We start from the raw sequence: 16865 nt of genomic DNA, 5'->3' as shown, positions 1-16865 counted from the left end.
TCTATTTTTAGTGATTATTTGCAAATATTGTACATATCCATTTTGTATGCCCATTTAAGTGGAATAGATAACTGAAGAATAGGTATGTATTCTTCATACCTCCTTAGAAATTCTATAGCCTTTTTAAACCTTTCTGTAAATGAAAGTATTTTCCTTTGAGCTTTTGTTTATTATGCATCGTCATCACAACCTTTTTATTCCAGAAGCATTGCCTAAAAGGAATGCCCTAAAGATGGTAGTGCAGTATGGTAGAGTGATATTAAAAATGCAAAGCAAATTATGTATAAATTCACTTCTTCTGTGACTCCTGTAACTGAGTTGTTATAGGTTTCAACAGATAATTCCTGTTTAAAATACGTTAATGAGTATTAGTTACAAATTGTAATGCCATATATAATATTTCACCTTCCTGTAGGAAATATCCAGAATCCATAGAGGCAGAAAGCTGCTTAGTCCTTGCCAAGAGTTGGAGTGATAAGGGAATGGGGATTGATTACTTCATAGGTACAGTATATTCTGGGATAATACGAGGTTTTGAAACTAGAGGGAGGTAGTGGTTGCACAGTCCTGGGAATGTACTAAATGCCATTGAATTGTACCCTTTAAAATGGTTACTTTTAGGGTATTGTTTGCATTTCATCTCCATTTAAAAAACTAGCAAGAGAAAAATATGCTTTTATAGTCAAGTTCGATGTATAAATGTAGAGGTGAAGATTAGTTTTAAATTACCGTAGATTGTAGACTACCGACTTCAGAAATATGTGAGTTGCTCATTTGAGACCATTTTAGAAGATGTCAAATGTTTGCCTTCAAGGACTAATTTATTCCAAAGTGCTGTTTGTCTCAAATTAATTTTTTTTTTAGTTTGTGAAGTAATATTAACTTCAAAACCCTTCTATTACCTTTCTACTTTGGGTCTAAAACAGGCAGAACAGGTGAGAGAGCAAGGAAAATAAAATCTATTTCCAAATAGAGTGTTTTGTTAGTCCCTTCGTTCAGCTTGCCTTGTCAATCTCTATGCATTTCATACATCCCTGGTCCATTTGCTAGAGAAGTAACCACGTAGGATTATGCTGAAAGGTATCAGTAACATACTCCATTTCTAAAGATTTCTTTCTTCCTTTGGAAATGTCTCCACATGAAAAGGAAGATGGCTTAGATTTGAGACAGCCTTGGTTTTTGGAGAGAGAGAAAGATGACTCATATGATTGATACCTGCTTTTAAGGTCTGTTTTCCCTTGGGTTTTAGATTTATGTCTTAACAGTCTCTATCTGATGATAGTTGAATTAGGCAACTGTACTCCGACTGCCTATTATCTGTTTCCTTATAACAGTGGAAAGGTCTGAGGCCTCTATTTATAACTCTTTGAATTAGACAAGAGAGATATCCATGAGAAGTATGAAGAATGGGATGGAATCTTGGTGAAAGAAAACAATTAAATGCCTTGAAATCCATCCCCAAACCCAGACATATGCATCTGATTTTTGTTACGGATTTAACCATTGACATGCCTTAATAAAGACACAAAATTCTGATTATTGTAGTGATATTTGGAAACTCTTTTCAAGTGAAAACAGAATAAGCCAGAAGAGAAAGAAAATTTGAATTTGTTCTGGGAATTTGAAATAGACTGATTTAAATTTAAATAGACTGGGCTTCGCTTCTTTTCTTTTCCTTTCTTTTCTCTTCTTTTTTCTCATTCCTTTTGTTCCTTCTCTTCTCTTCTTGTCTCTTCTCTTCCCTTCCCTTCCCTTCTCTCCTCTCTCCTTTTCTGTTTTTGTTTTTTTAGAACCCATCTTTATTTTATACCTTTAAACTATCTTTTTGTTTGAGTATAGGCAACTGTATGCAGCCTTTTTCTATGGCTCTGTTTCCTCGTCTCAAATTAGCATAATAGCAACTACCTCCTAATGTTGTTGGAAGCAATGAACTTGCAATAAAGTATCAGTAAAAGCATGGAAAAATATGAAGAACTACATAAATAAAAAGAAGTGAGGTATTATCATTAATAAGTGTGATTAGCAACAAACAGTGTTACCTTGAGTGATACCTAATAAATGTTTAAAATGGTGTTTAAGTCCTAGAATTTAGTGTAAATTCTTAAGATGTGAATCAACTAATTAATCCAGTGTCTTCTGCACACTTTTATCTACTTTTTTTTTTTAAAGAAATGCTAAAACCAACTTGTCTAATATTTTTTAAACTTTTGTTAAACTTATTTTGGAGAAGTCACACAGTTACTTCTTCTACAGATGACTTTTCACTATAATCCTATGATGCATTTTCATGTAACATCTTCTTGGACTATGATTTTTTTCTATGGTAGTGTGTTTAAGGGTGAAACTTGAAATTTCTTGACTCTTGGATTTTGTTTATACTCATTCTTTCAGAGTATATGAGCCCCAAAGTGTTATTTTACATTCGGTCTTACTTCCTATTATGTTGATTACATTGAAAAAGTCTAAGATTTTATATGGTTTTTATATGTTTTAGAATTTTGGCAAGATTAACTTATTCATTACGTTGAAGTACTTAATTTAGATATATGTTGTTATGTAAAAAGTATATTTAAGGGATAGTTTTCTGTGTTTATTTTACTTTTGGTCTTTTAGTTCCAGCGTGTTGTCCTTTTTGGTTTTGTTTTATTGCTTTTTTCTTTAATTTTGCTTACCAGAGCCAAAGCCTTAGTAGAAGAACAACGCCTTTTGTTCCTAGGGTTCAGGTAAAGGCCTTGTCTGCCTGATAGAAACTAAAGTTGTGTTTTAACCCTTATTTGTATGTTTTTGGAAAATGCGTAGTAGGAAACTTTTTTTGGTATGTTGCTCCAAACCATATTATTGACTTTCAAATCATTTTATAAGCCAGCTTGTAAAATTCTGCATGGGGATTAAAATACAATAAAAATTTAAAGAGACAATCTTTGTTACTGATTTTATATTATGAACCAAGTACTAAACTCATAGGTTTCAGACTGTACTTATATGTATGTATATGTAATATTGACAAAAACAGCTGATTTTATACTGTTGATATTATCCTTTATTACACTAAGGTTGCTGTCTCTTTAAATCATTCATTATATCACTTAACATCTACATTCTCTTGCATTTTCCAAGCAACAACTCCTTGAGGAGATTGGCAAATAAATTTGTACCTTATCTAAAATATGAATTTTATGCATATTATATATAAGGTTCAACTTTGGAAAGTGTATTACTTTGAAAGAACAAAAAACAATCTAAATAAAATAAGTTGGGTTTATGTTGCTTACATTTTGTAATTGAAATGTCATTTAATTTTACTGTAATACTTGGTACAAGTTGTTTGCCTCTTTTCATTAGGAAACCCTTATATGGTAAAGTAATGACAATATAGTTTTTTTTTAAAGTAGTAGTATGCTTTCCTTGCTTTGCTGCATGTTTTTTTTGTTGTTAGTTTTGAATAATACTAATTTAGTTTAAATTTTAAAAATTACAATTGTTTACTTAATGTTATTTAGAGTTAAATATTTACTTGTGCTGTTCAGTTCTCCTTAGGAAATTTAAGAATGGGTACATGGTTAAGCTGGAATGATTGTTATATTAAAACAATTAAAATGATGCCAAGATTTCTATTAATGAAATTGAACTAAGATAAGAACTATGTCATATCTAGGACTGTGGAGATACATGTTCTATTTTGGGGAAATCAACATATATTTTAACCATTCATTTGAAAAGCACAGATAAGAAATTTAGGACTTTGATAAAATAATCTAGCAAATAAGATAATTCTGCTTTGATAAGGTGAACTGGATATCTATTAAAAACTTCAATGCAAATCCTGTAATAGAAAATGAAAATTAGGGCTATTGATCAAATGCCTAATTTAAGACAGTTTATTAAAAGTTGTAATTTTGATGAAAAATCCGTAAAACTAAAAAGTGCCTTTTTTTTAACCTATATTATTTTAACATTTATGTATTTGGAAAGTATGATTTAATAAATTGTAAGGTATAATTGTGAAAATATGAAAGCCATATGCCTAATATGTTTGCATGAAAAATGAGTATTATGGACAAATGATATTTTTCGTTTTCTGTGGCATAAGAAAATCTAAAAAGAATACTCCTTATCAAACATTTTGAAGTTATGTATCTGAAATGTTTCTAACCATTTGAGAGGAGCAAAAAGATCGCCTATGGAGAGGGCAAGTGTTTAGCCTCACCCCTTATAAAAGTGGGCAGAAATCAATGATTTTCTCTAATAATTATGAACTTAGTCTAATAATGATTATTATTGTTTCTTAGTTTCTCAGCGTATAGTTCATCAGAAAATTGTTCTTTAGCCTTTCAGAATCTTTTTCTCTTTGAAGTGCCTAATATTCATATCATGATCCTCAGAGAAGGATTTTTAATATCATGGGAAAATAAAGCAAGACTTATTATTATATTATTATAATTATAATTATTATTATAATTATAGACTTATTATTATTATAAGCTGTTTTTTTTTTTCTTTAGAAAATAGAGACTATCAGAAATTAATGTGGTTTTGGTAACACATTTTAGAGGAACCATGAGGCTATGTGACATCTGTTTCATCTCATATACGAGATTCTTGTATTTCTTTCTTTTGTTGTTGTTTCCCACTTACGTCTTTTGCCAGAAAAATAGTCTTTTTTCCCACGTCTTTTGCCAGAAAAATAGTCTTTTTTCCCACTTATCCTCATCTGTATCTATGTTCTCATATTGTTACACAAGGAAATCCTTGAACTTTTTTTCTATTTGCATGTTAGAATCTCCCCCCCACCCCACTTACCCAGTTTGTTGATCTCCTAGTTTAAGGCAGTGGTTCTCAAACTTGAATGCCTATGAGAATCACCAGGAGGACTGATGAAAACACGAGTTCCTGGGCCCCATTCTGATTCAGTAGGTGACAGGTGGGCCACAGGAATTTGGAACTTTTTAACAAATAAGCCAGATAACGCTGATATAAGGAGGTAAGGGAGCTGCACTTGAAGAAAAACTTGTCTAGAGACTATACCTGGCAGCTCTATTAGGAAAACTTGGTTGCACAACAGCTAGAAAATACCTGCCTTCCACATAAGGACTTAGTACAGCGTGAAGAGTAATAATTATAATTTTTAAAAATTAAATACTTCTTACTATTACTAAGAGGGCTAATTCCATTTGACTGAAAATCAGGATAAATAATTTTATATACTCTTCTGGGCAATCAGTCTTCCTCTTCTGAGTCAAAAGTCTTGCTTAGCCTCTCATTCTCTAAAATCTGAAGTGAGGGACAGAACAAAACCATGCTAGAAATGGAACTACACTACCAGTCTATCATGTATACATACATATATATATATACATGTATTTTATATGATTTGATCTATATGTGTATGTATGTATGATATGTATTTATTCATGTATGTCAGAGCCTGGCCCAGACCCGACTGGCCATTTCAGAGGAAGAGGGGAAGACTGACATGAAATGTATATTTATATTTTTTAAACTGCTGCAAATATTGTACATCCAGATTAAAATAAAAATTGAACTATTAAAAAGCATATAAACCACAAAACTCTATCTCAACCATAATTTTATTCCCAGATTTCAGGTTTTGGTTTCAATATCAAGATAGTGGTCAAAGATGTGCTGAGTTCTGAACCAAAATGTAGGGTAGAGCCATGGTTATAAATCCTGACATGGTAGAAACAGCTAGCTAGGTGTGGGAGTGTGAGGTATGTGTGTGGGAGGTGGTAATTGTTAAATCAAATGAATTTAGCAGCTGGATATGAAGTTCCAATCCCTAATTATGTCTTAGGGAAATCACTCACATTTTCTCATCTTGAATGATAAAATATATCCTATTATTCTAAGGCTGTGATACATCTTCCTCACTAATGAAAAGGGACTTTATGTCTGTGTAAGAAAAAATCTATAAAGATGAATTTATTATGGTTTTAAATTCAAACTTAAGGAGTCTATTGATTAAAGCTACTAGTAATTTCACCTTGCTTATAATCTTTGAAATGTCTTTTTAAATGAAATGTTTTATCTTTTAAAACATTTGCTTAAAAATTCCCTATGAATGCCATATAAATAAGGCATCTATTCAATTCATTTGGGCAGTTATTCTGAGCTCATTATTGTAGGGGACCTAAAATGAACCATAGTGATTCTTGCATAAAGATAGACATAGCAGTCATTGTACATAAAGTTCTTAGTTATGGCAGTGTAATTATTATGTGCATGTTAATAAGCAGCCAAATTAGGGTAACAAAAAGCTCAAGTGATTTATCAATCAACCCAAAATATCTAAATTATTTCCTCTATTCATTGAAGTTATTATAGCATATCCTTTTATTTTAACTCTCTGCAACTTACTAAGTAGAACTTACATTCTGTGCTCACATTAATGTAAGAGAGTGGGACAAAGATTGGAAATATAAGCATTATGTTATGGTAAAAAAAAGTTTGAGCTGATAAATGAATATTTTTGCTTTTCAGATAAAACTATGGTTTGACAAGGTTGGCCATCAATTAATAGTTACAATTCTGGGAGCAAAGGATCTCCCTTCCAGGGAAGATGGGAGGCCAAGGAATCCTTATGTCAAAATTTACTTTCTTCCAGACAGAAGGTAAGGGTGTGAAACAAAAATAAATGTTCTTGAAAATAAATAAGAAATGTTAATAACAGTAGGTGTTTCAGTTCGGTCTTATTTATTTTTATATATCACACAAGTCAGATATTTATGAAGTTTAACATAAGCATAATGATTCAAATGATTCACATGATTCATATTTTCTTATGATTCTTATTAGTCTTCAAAACAGTGACAGTGAGTGCTTCAAGGTTGTTTTAAAATGCATATCAAATGTCATAGATGATTTTATTGAATATTTATTTTACATTGTATGGATTTTTTTTTTTTTTTTTTTTTTGGTCAGAGAGAGTGAGCACAGGCAGACAGAGTGGCACGCAGAGGCAGAGGGAGAAGCAGGCTTCCTGCTGAGCAAGGAGCCCAATGTGGGACTCAATCCCAGGACACTGGGATCATGACCTGAGCACACTCAGGTGTCACCATTGTATGGATTCTTTTTTTTTTAAGATTTTTTATTTATTTATTTGACAGAGATCACAAGTAGGCAGAGAGGCAGGCAGAGAGAGAGGAGGAAGCAGGCTCCCCGCTGAGCAGAGAGCCCAATGCGGGGCTCGATCCCAGGACCCTGGGATCATGACCTGAGCCGAAGGCAGAGGCTTAACCCACTGAGCCACCCTGACACCCTCATTGTATGGATTCTTAAATGATGTATATTTTCATTTATCAAAATCATTAAAAGTTATAGTTTTTAAAATCAGGTACATTTTTAACACAATCTACAGCAGCAAAAAGCTGGAAAGGATACCAGAATGTACTCCTCACATTCCTTTACAACGCCTACCTCTTCATACTAAGATATAATTTCTTTATATTCCATAAAATTAATGAGTGCTTTATATCTGCCCACCCCATATCATCCAGAACCTTTACCGCCCAGAATCAGCTTCTTCAAGCATCATTGGTTTGGTTTGTGTCCATGTTAATTAGGATAAATGATATTGTTCTGCCCTAATTTAAACAGAGACATTAGGATTGGAGAAATAGCTTTTCAAAAATTATCTAATCACTTTTAATCTTTGGAACATAAAAAAATAAGAGAGACTATTGGATAGACATCATGAGAAGAGGAAGAATTAATGGCGCCGATGACCTTTCCCCTAGCTCTTCTTGCGTCCCTCGTTTCCAGGACAGAGTGTTCTCAAGGTCTGGTCGTTTTTTCTCAAGCTGCAAGTGGCCTGGCACAGGGCTAATCTTCAACATGTTTACACAATTCTGGGCCCCCACATACTTAGTTCAAGTTGAAAGTCATCAGATTTGAGTGCCTAAGTATCATCAGAAAAACAATCTCTCAAAGAAAAGGATAAATGAAAGGAAGTAGACAATTAACAAAGGCTTACATTTTGATACCTTTGAAGTGGAATTTGTGAAGAAAATTCCTCAGAAAGCATGTCAAGGTGCCGACACATCTAAAATGATTAGAGACTGTTTGCCATATAATTTTATCTAAGCTGTTTTCTCACAACTTAGGTTGTCTTATGGATAGGGGTATACTTTGAACTGCAAAGGAAGAAGAAGATATTCATAACTGGGGCTTTTAACTAGCTTATTATTTGGATCTGGATTTCACAGGCACATTACCCTGCCATCCTGGAGGCCATGTCACCTGGCTTCCCAGAGCACGCATGGTTTCTAGTTCAGGCATTCTCAGAATGCCGCCGTCACAACCTGCAGGAAACGCTGCCTTCCCATCTATGTTCTTGTGTGCACGTAGAACTTCAGTGTTCTAAAATCACTTTTGAAGATGATAAAAGTCTTTCAAGTTTTAGAATTTATTATTGATTATTTTTGTTTAGTTTTATTTTATTTTACATACGCTTTCCCCTTTCTGAGCAGATAGATCTAAAATGGAAAGGAAGGTCCCCCCCACTACTCCTTTAATATTTAAAGGCATTTAAAAAAAATCTATTCTCAACACCAAAGAATGTGGGAAACATTTAAATATTTCATTCCCAAATACTTTCTCAGCTGTCTCCTTGTTACCTATCAGGAATTTGAGGAATATTTGAGCAAGTTTAATGCTTACTTATTAATTGATGAAGTTGTGTTGGGGTTTTATCTTTATTTATTTGAGAGAGAGAGAGAGAGAGAGAGTAAGTGAGAGAGCACAGAAGCAGAGGAAGAGGGAGAAGCAGACTCCCCAGCTGAGCATGACCAGAGTTGAAGGCACATGCTTAACTGACTGAGCCACTCAGGTGCCCCAGGGTTTGTGTCTTTAAAAAGTGATGGGTACTGAGGTGGACACATATTGCATGGAGCACTGGTGTTGTATGTAAGCAATGAATCTTGGAACACTGCATCAAAAACTAGGGAAATTGGAAGGGGAGTTGAACCATGAGAGACTATGGACTCTGAAAAACAATCTGAGGGTTTTGAAGGGGCGGGGGGTGCGAGGTTGGGGTACCAGGTGGTGGGTATTATAGAGGGCACGGAATGCATGGAGCACTGGGTGTGGTGCAAAAAACAATAAATTCTGTTACACTGAAAAGAAATAAAAAAGAAAAAACAACTAATGATGTATGTATAACATAATACACATACACAAAATAAAAATTAAAATATAGAAGAGAATTCTTTGGCTAACTCAGAAACAGCTGTATTATCGTCAATTTTTTTTTCTGTTGATACAAGTTTTTACACATAAATAAAGGACTGTTTATCCTTTGAGTATGAATTATTTCATTTTTTGTGACAGCTTTTCTGGGAGAAAAACAATTTGAATAGGTGAACATGGAAAATAATTGATGCCTTTTTATCGATAAGAATTCTGGAGGGACCTGTGAGCTTGCATTGAAGAGATTTAGATTGGAATGTTACTATGCTAGTCAGTCCATTCAAAACTTTATTTTCTAAAAATAAACTATGTGTTGATGAACTATGTATTCTAAAGAGCAGTTGGGTGGGAAGCCTGAGTGGCTCAGTGGGTTAAACCTCTGCCTTCGGCTCAGGTCATGATCTCAGGGTGCTGAGATTGCGCCCCACATCAGGCTCTCTGCTCAGCGGGGAGCCGGCTTCCCTCCTCTCTCTGCCTGCCTCTCTGCCTACTTGTGATCTCTTTCTCTCATTCTGTCAAATAAATAAATAAAATCTTAAAAAAAAAAAAGCTGGGTGTGCTTTATACTCTTTCATATCTTGAAGTAAAGTTGGTTTTCAGTCAAAAACATTTCTTTCTCTCATTTTAAGTAAACACAGCAAGTATTTTCATGCAGTTACTGTGGTAAATGGAAACCAAAAATACTGGTAGCATGAAAAGGCTTTAGGTTGGATTTTATTAAAAAAAAAAAAAAAGTTTCCATTCCTAACAGGTTAATGATACTGTTAGAGATCAATGACTTATTGTTGTTGGGCTGCTATTAAGAAAAAATCTCAATAGCATGCATATTGATCTTAGTTTTTAAGTACTCTTAGCAGTTTTTCAGTGTTTGACTTACACAACCTGATCTTATTTTGTTTGTCTCTTTATTTTAAATATTTTATTTTTAAGTAATCCCTATACCCAATGTGGGGCTTGAACTCATAACCTCAAGATCAAGACTTGTATGCTGCACCTACTAAGTTGCCCCCCTCTTTTTAACCTGATCTTATTTTGAAGACTTTTGTTATACTTCTAGAAAAAAAAAAAAAAAAACTCATTTGCTTTTTTTTTTTTTTTTTTTTGCTTGCTAAGATAATTTTTCATGTTTCTTTGCATGGACTAGTGCTTCAATACACATTACACATTAAATTACCTTATTAAATGTTAATTGTACATGGTGGGTGTGTGAGGAATTTCAGTGATTATCTACTCTCCCTCCTACCCAGTATAGAAATCCCTTCTGAAATAGTCCTCTTTATCTGAGAACTTTTTTCACTCCGTAATAGGAAATCAAGGTTTATTTTTCCATTCCCTTTCAGATTGCAGTATAAACCACTGTTGAATTATACAGCAAGTCTCCTACTAAATGTTTTCTTCCTGGTTTTAAAGGAGGGAACTTTCTCTCTTCACAGGGTCTCATAATTTTTTAAAGCGTGGAATATACGTAGGTGCTTTATAAATATTTGTGAAATTTTTAGATGAAGAGAGGTGATGACAGGAGGAATAAATCATAGCCCTTGTTATTTTTTTATTATTTAGTTATTTTTATTTATAAAACTTTTCCATAACATGGAAGAGAGTTAAAATTTCCTACATGGGTTTGCAAAGTTACTTTCCTAACAAGACAATAGAAATTAATAAAGGTACATTGTTTTAAAATGGCTTTTTGCCACATTAAATATATGAGCTGTTGAAATATATGTGCTTTTGATTGGTTAAATCTAATCTGTATTGAGCATTAAGCCCTGTGTTTACCTAGAAGAAGTTGCAGAGACGCTCTATCCTTTCTTAGTTCTCCCTTCCTGTATTCTTAGAATTGTATTGTGCTGAGGGAATGTGTGGCAGTTAATATAGTTCTACTCGGACCTTATTGTCTACTCAGTTCAGATAAGCTCTCTAGATTGCTTAATGTTTTCTTCCTAGATGATTTTCTTTATTCCTATCCCACCATTGATCCTCTCTAATAAGCTAGAGTAGGGATCTCCAAAAGGAATGAATGCACCCTGGGGATGTCTGAGACAGTCCGTTGGAGTTCAGGAAGAAATATTTGGATTTTCTGAATTTTTACCTAAGTATTTTTATTACCTGCTTCTTTTTATAATTAATATAATTTTAGGTAATTGATAATTACCTAAAAATAATTACCTAATTATTTTAAATTTCTAACTTTGTTTAATCACAAATTGACACAATATATTAGTAAAACAGTACAGTAATACATGTATATATTTTGTAACTATATATGCATGTAATGGGATGCTTTGTCAAAAACATTCACTTGATAGAGATATGCAGTTAAAAAAAATATGGAAGCCTGTGAGCTGGAAGTCCCATCCATTAGGGATGGCAGGCTTGCTTTTCCAGCCAATGTTAGAGTGGCTACCCCACAGAGAAATAATTTTACAGGGGCACATGTGTGGCTCAGTTAAGCAGCTGATTCTTGATTTCAGCTCAAGTCATGATCTTAGGTTAGGGTCCTGAGATGGAGCCCTGTGTGGAGCCCTGTGGGTCATGGAGCCTGCTTAGGGTTCTCTCTCTCCCTCTACCCCTTCTCCCCCCACAAAAAAGAAAAAAAATAATTTTACAGTGCTTTTAAAGACCTGGTAACTGTCAGATGGGCAAGTATGTATTTCTTCATGCAAGAAAGTAACTTGATAAAATGTAATTATAATTGCTCAGCTGAACTGAGCTATTTTTATATGGATAAAAAAGTTGTGAATGTCACAATTTATTGGACTTTTGTGTAATTACACTTCTGTAGTTTAAGTGAGTATTGTATGTAATGTTATTGGTTCATTGCCATTTTGAAGTATTCCAATAAGGCAATATGTTTAAAAATATGTAGAATTACTGTTTTTCAGTCTGGATTTATTTAGATTTTGAGAAAGGTGAAGTTTTAAATTATCATGGAAGGATTTCAGATTTATTGAAATATTGCCTCTATAAAGTGATATAATTATATACTTGTAAATTATATACTTTATATTAAATTATATACTTATAAATTCTAGTAGGAGTTTAAGTGATATGATATTTATAATGCATGATAAATATATTTGTGCTAAGACTTCACTCCCTGAAAAATTTTAAATGAATAATTTTTAGGGCAAAACGTAAAGGTTCATGTAAGTTTTTATATTCTTTTTTTTTTTTATAGTGATAAAAACAAGAGAAGAACTAAAACAGTAAAGAAAACATTGGAACCCAAATGGAACCAAACATTCATTTATTCCCCGGTCCACCGAAGAGAGTTTAGGGAGCGAATGCTAGAGGTTACGCTCTGGGATCAAGCTCGAGTTCGAGAGGAAGAAAGTGAATTCTTAGGAGAGGTATCTGGAATTATTTTAAAACTGAGACTATTCATGTCCTCTTAAATGCTTTTTTTCATGTGATTATCAGTAAAATCATATATTTGAATACCTGAAAAAGCAAACCGTTTCTTTCGTGGAATGAATTTATTGCTCTAAGACAAAACATTGATGCCTTTTAAAAAATGGTTTCTAAATAATCTGGACAATTTTTAGGTGTTTATTCCTACTGTAGAAATCTCAGTGTTGAATGCTGAAAGTTTGGTTTGTGTTTCACAAATGTATTGCATTTGTGGCGGCTAATACGGTTCTGCTTAGCAACCAGAGCTGAAGAGTGAGTTAGCATCACACAGCAGTTCTCAGATACATAATCACAAACGGTGTCATCTTTGCACAGGACCCTAAAAGAACAAAAGAGTCATTATTCCTGTGGACTGGTTTCCTTTGTAAATTTATTAAATATTCATATTATAAAATCCATATGAGGATACAGTTCCTATTAAAAATCCATTCTTCACTTTCCTGTTTTGAATTCTTAGTGACATGATACATTGAACACAGAGTTTTAAATAAGACAGACTTTGATTCATATCACACCTTTCTCACTTAACAGCTACTATGAGCTTAGACCAGTTTGTTTTTTTTTTAACCTTTGTTAGCTTTGGTATCCTTATCTGTAAAAGTTGAATAAGACCAATCTAGCAGGTTTTTTTTTCTGAGAATTAAGATAACATATGACATCGTTCTTAATGTCTAGTAGATGCTTTTAATTTGGTTTTGTCTCCCCATTTAAAGGTTTTTGTAAAGGTTAAATTAATAAATCTAAATAAAGTTTTTTTCAATTACCAAATAATATATAAATGTTAGTTATTACAGACTTGTAGTAATAAGCATTATTTCTTTAATGACAAATTTGCATTTCCCTGATGATTAATGATGTTAGTGATCGTTTTTGTGTCCGTTAGCTGGGTGTCTTCTTTGGAAAAATGTCTGCTCTTGTCTTCTTCCCAGTTTTTATTTGTTTACTTATTTTTATTTTTTTATAAACATATAATGTAATGTTAGTCCCAGGTTTCCACACTCCACAGCACTCACTGTAGCATCTGCCCAGTTTTTAAAATGGATTTTTTTTGATTGTTTTGGTGTAGAATTACAGAAATTCTTTATATATCGTTAATATTAATCCCTTTAATTTATTAAGGGATTAATAAAGACCCCCTAATTAATTAAAAGGATTAATTAAATTAATAATTCACCCAATTAATTTGTCAATCAATTAAATGATATTGAAAGTATATCATTTGCAAATATCTTCTCCCACCCAGTGGGTTACCTTGTTGTTTTGTTGAATGTTTCCTTTGTTGTGAAAAGCTTTCTCTTTTAATGTAATCCCAATAGTTTATTTTTGCTTTTGTTTCTCTTGCCTTAAGAGACTTATTTAGAAAAATGTTGCTATGGACCATGTCAGAGAAATTACTGCCTGTGCTCTTCTCCAGGATTTTTGTGGTTTCAGGTCTCATTTAAGTCTTTAATCCATTTTGAGTTTGTGTAAAAAAGTGGTCCAGTTAAATTCTTTGCATGTAGATGTCCAGTTTTTCCAACATCATTTGTTGAAGAGACTGTATTTTTCCTGTTACATAGTCTTGCTTCCTTTGTTGACGATTAATTGACTACATAATTGTGGGTTGATTTCTGGACTTTCCATTCTGTTCCGTTCATCTCTGTGTCTATTTTTGTGCCAGCACCATTCTGTTTTGATTACTATATCCTGAAATCTGGGATTCTGATACCTCCAGTTTTGTTTTTCTTTTTCAAGATTGCTTTGGCTATTGGAGTCTTCTGTGGTTCCATATAAATTTTAGGATGATTAGTTCTGTGAAAAATGTTGGAATTTTGATAGGGTTGCCTTAAATCTGAAGATTGCTTTGGGTAATATGGATGTTTTAATAATTTCCAATGCACAAGCGTGGAATATCTTCCCATTTGTTTGTCTCATCTTCAATTTCTTTCATGTGTTTTATAGTTTCAGAGTACAGGTCTTTCATCTCCTTGGTTAAGTTTACTCCTAGGTTTTGTTTTTTCTTTTTTTAAAAATTTTTTGTGCCATTGTAAATAGGATTGTTTTCTTAATTTCTCTTTCTACTACTTTATAATTAGTGTATAGAAATGTAACAGATTTTTGATTTTCTATCCTGTGACCTTGCTGAATTCATTTATCCATTCTAGTAGTTTTTTTGGTGGAGTCTTTAGGGTTTCCAGTATATAATGTCATGACCTCTGCAAATAGTGAAAATTTTGCTTCTTCCTTAACAATTTTGATGCCTTTTATTTCTTTTTTTTGACTGAGTGTTGTGGCTGGGACTTCTGGTACTATGTTGCATAACATAGTGGTGAGAGTGGACATCTTCACCTTTTTTTTGATTTTAGGGGAAATGTTTTTAGTTTTTCACCTTTGAATATGATGTTAGCTGTGGGTTTTTCCTATATGGCCTTTATTATGTTAAGGTATGTTCCCTCTAAACCTACTTTGTTTAGGGTTTTTATCATGAATGTACTTTGTCAAAAGGTTTTCTGCATCTACTGAAATGATCATATGGTTTTTTTCCTTTCTCTTATTGCTATGATATATCACAATGATTGGTGTATATTGAACCACCCTGTATCCCAGGAATAAATCCCACTTGATTGTGGTGAATGATTTTTTTAGTGTATTTTTGGATTTGGTTTGCTAGTACTTTGTTGAGAATTTTTACATCTGTGTTTATCAGAGATATTGGCCTGTATTTTTTTTTCCTTTTTTGTACTGTCTTTATGTAATGGCAAATTTAACAGTAGGTGGGTGGTCAGAGGTCTATAAAAAAATTTAGATATTTAAAACTATTAAGTCAGTAAGAAGTTATGTATATTTAACTTTTATTTAGTTATTGTCAAAATATATGGACAATTTTGTAACATAACATTGTTTTTGACCAACAGCATTATTATTATAATTATCATTATTATAAAAGTTATGAGACCATTTAAGAGAGTTTCTATATTGCAGATATATAACGTTCTTTTGTCTCTTGGCTTTGTAGATTTTAATTGAATTAGAAACAGCATTATTAGATGATGAGCCACATTGGTACAAACTTCAGACCCATGATGTTTCTTCATTACCACTTCCCCACCCTTCTCCATATATGCCACGACGACAGCTCCATGGAGAGAGCCCAACAAGGAGATTGCAAAGTAAGTTTTCAGTGAGATTTATCAGACCATTATGAATTATCTTAAATGACATATATATGACATAGAATTTGAAGAACCCATTATGGGTATTAACAGGCATCTATTAGTGTTTTCATAGCTACTGATGGTTTTTTTAAAGATTTTATTTTTATTTATTTGACAGAGAGAAATCACAAGTAGGCAGAGAGGCAGGCAGAGAGAGAGAGAGGGAAGCAGGCTCCCTGCTGAGCAGAGAGCCCGATGCGGGACTCGATCCCAGGACTCTGAGATCATGACCTGAGCCGAAGGCAGCGGCTTAACCCACTGAGCCACCCAGGTGCCCCGCTACTGATGGTTTTAAATTGATACACTAAAATGAGGTTATACTTACAGCATTCATTTGTCATGGTATGACCCCACAGTTATGTTTTAATTTTGGCTATTGGAAACTTACATAGAAATGAGATAGCAACTTTAGTAAAATTTGGTCATGTAGCTATACATGTCTGAAATTATGATTTCCATCTTCATTATGCTAACGATTTTATAAATATATAGGATGACAAGTATAATATAGTGGTTGAAACCATGACCATGAGCATTAGTCAAACAAACATGGGTTTAAAGTTTGATTCTCTCACTTAAGAAACATATGACTTCAGGTAGGTTCTCTCTCTAATTCACTGTCCTTGTTTATAAAAGTTAAATATTCTCGGGAATATAAACTGATGTGATTATTGTTGTTATTATTATTGTCAGTGTTCGCATTTTACCCTGGATTTTACATAGTCCAAAATATCAAGTAGAATTTGATCAATTCAGAGAATCTTAAAAGAAATGTGGAAATGTTTTCTAGACTGAAAAGTGGCATTATTGGTTTGTTGTTCCTACAGATCTAATTTGTTTTCTTGATGAGTCTATTATTAAAAGCAGGAGGTGTCTACTCACTTCTTTGTGTAGTATTCATGGGATAATTTTATCTTCATGGAGTCAGCATTTTCCAAGCTTAGCAACATTTTTTTGTGCAGTAATGGAGAATTGATTGACATTAACCAGATTTCAGAAGTGTACATTTATAAGCACAAAAGGCATGTCATTTATCAATCATAAGAAATGTATTTG

At 33.1% G+C, this 16865-nt stretch overlaps 1 protein-coding gene across 49 annotated transcripts in view; it reads left to right on the top strand.

The window, feature by feature from the left end:
* The window catches only part of RIMS2 (regulating synaptic membrane exocytosis 2), a 592339-nt gene that overhangs the window by 313506 nt on the left and 261968 nt on the right, over nucleotides 1-16865 (top strand). For 45 of the 49 annotated variants that reach the window (XM_044245143.1, XM_044245129.1, XM_044245136.1 and 42 more), the window contains 3 exons: nucleotides 6499-6629; nucleotides 12383-12554; nucleotides 15611-15764. In XM_044245143.1, the coding sequence (XP_044101078.1) occupies nucleotides 6499-6629; nucleotides 12383-12554; nucleotides 15611-15764 (457 nt within the window). Of the gene's footprint in view, nucleotides 1-2675; nucleotides 2724-6498; nucleotides 6630-12382; nucleotides 12555-15610; nucleotides 15765-16865 lie in introns of all 49 variants that reach the window. The other 4 variants (XM_044245161.1, XM_044245154.1, XM_044245164.1 and 1 more) reach the window with 1 other exon arrangement.

The sequence above is a fragment of the Neovison vison genome, chromosome 4 (genome assembly GCF_020171115.1).
Source record: "Neovison vison isolate M4711 chromosome 4, ASM_NN_V1, whole genome shotgun sequence".
Classification (NCBI taxonomy): domain Eukaryota; kingdom Metazoa; phylum Chordata; class Mammalia; order Carnivora; family Mustelidae; genus Neogale; species Neogale vison.
This window is presented reverse-complemented; position numbering and strand designations above follow the sequence as displayed.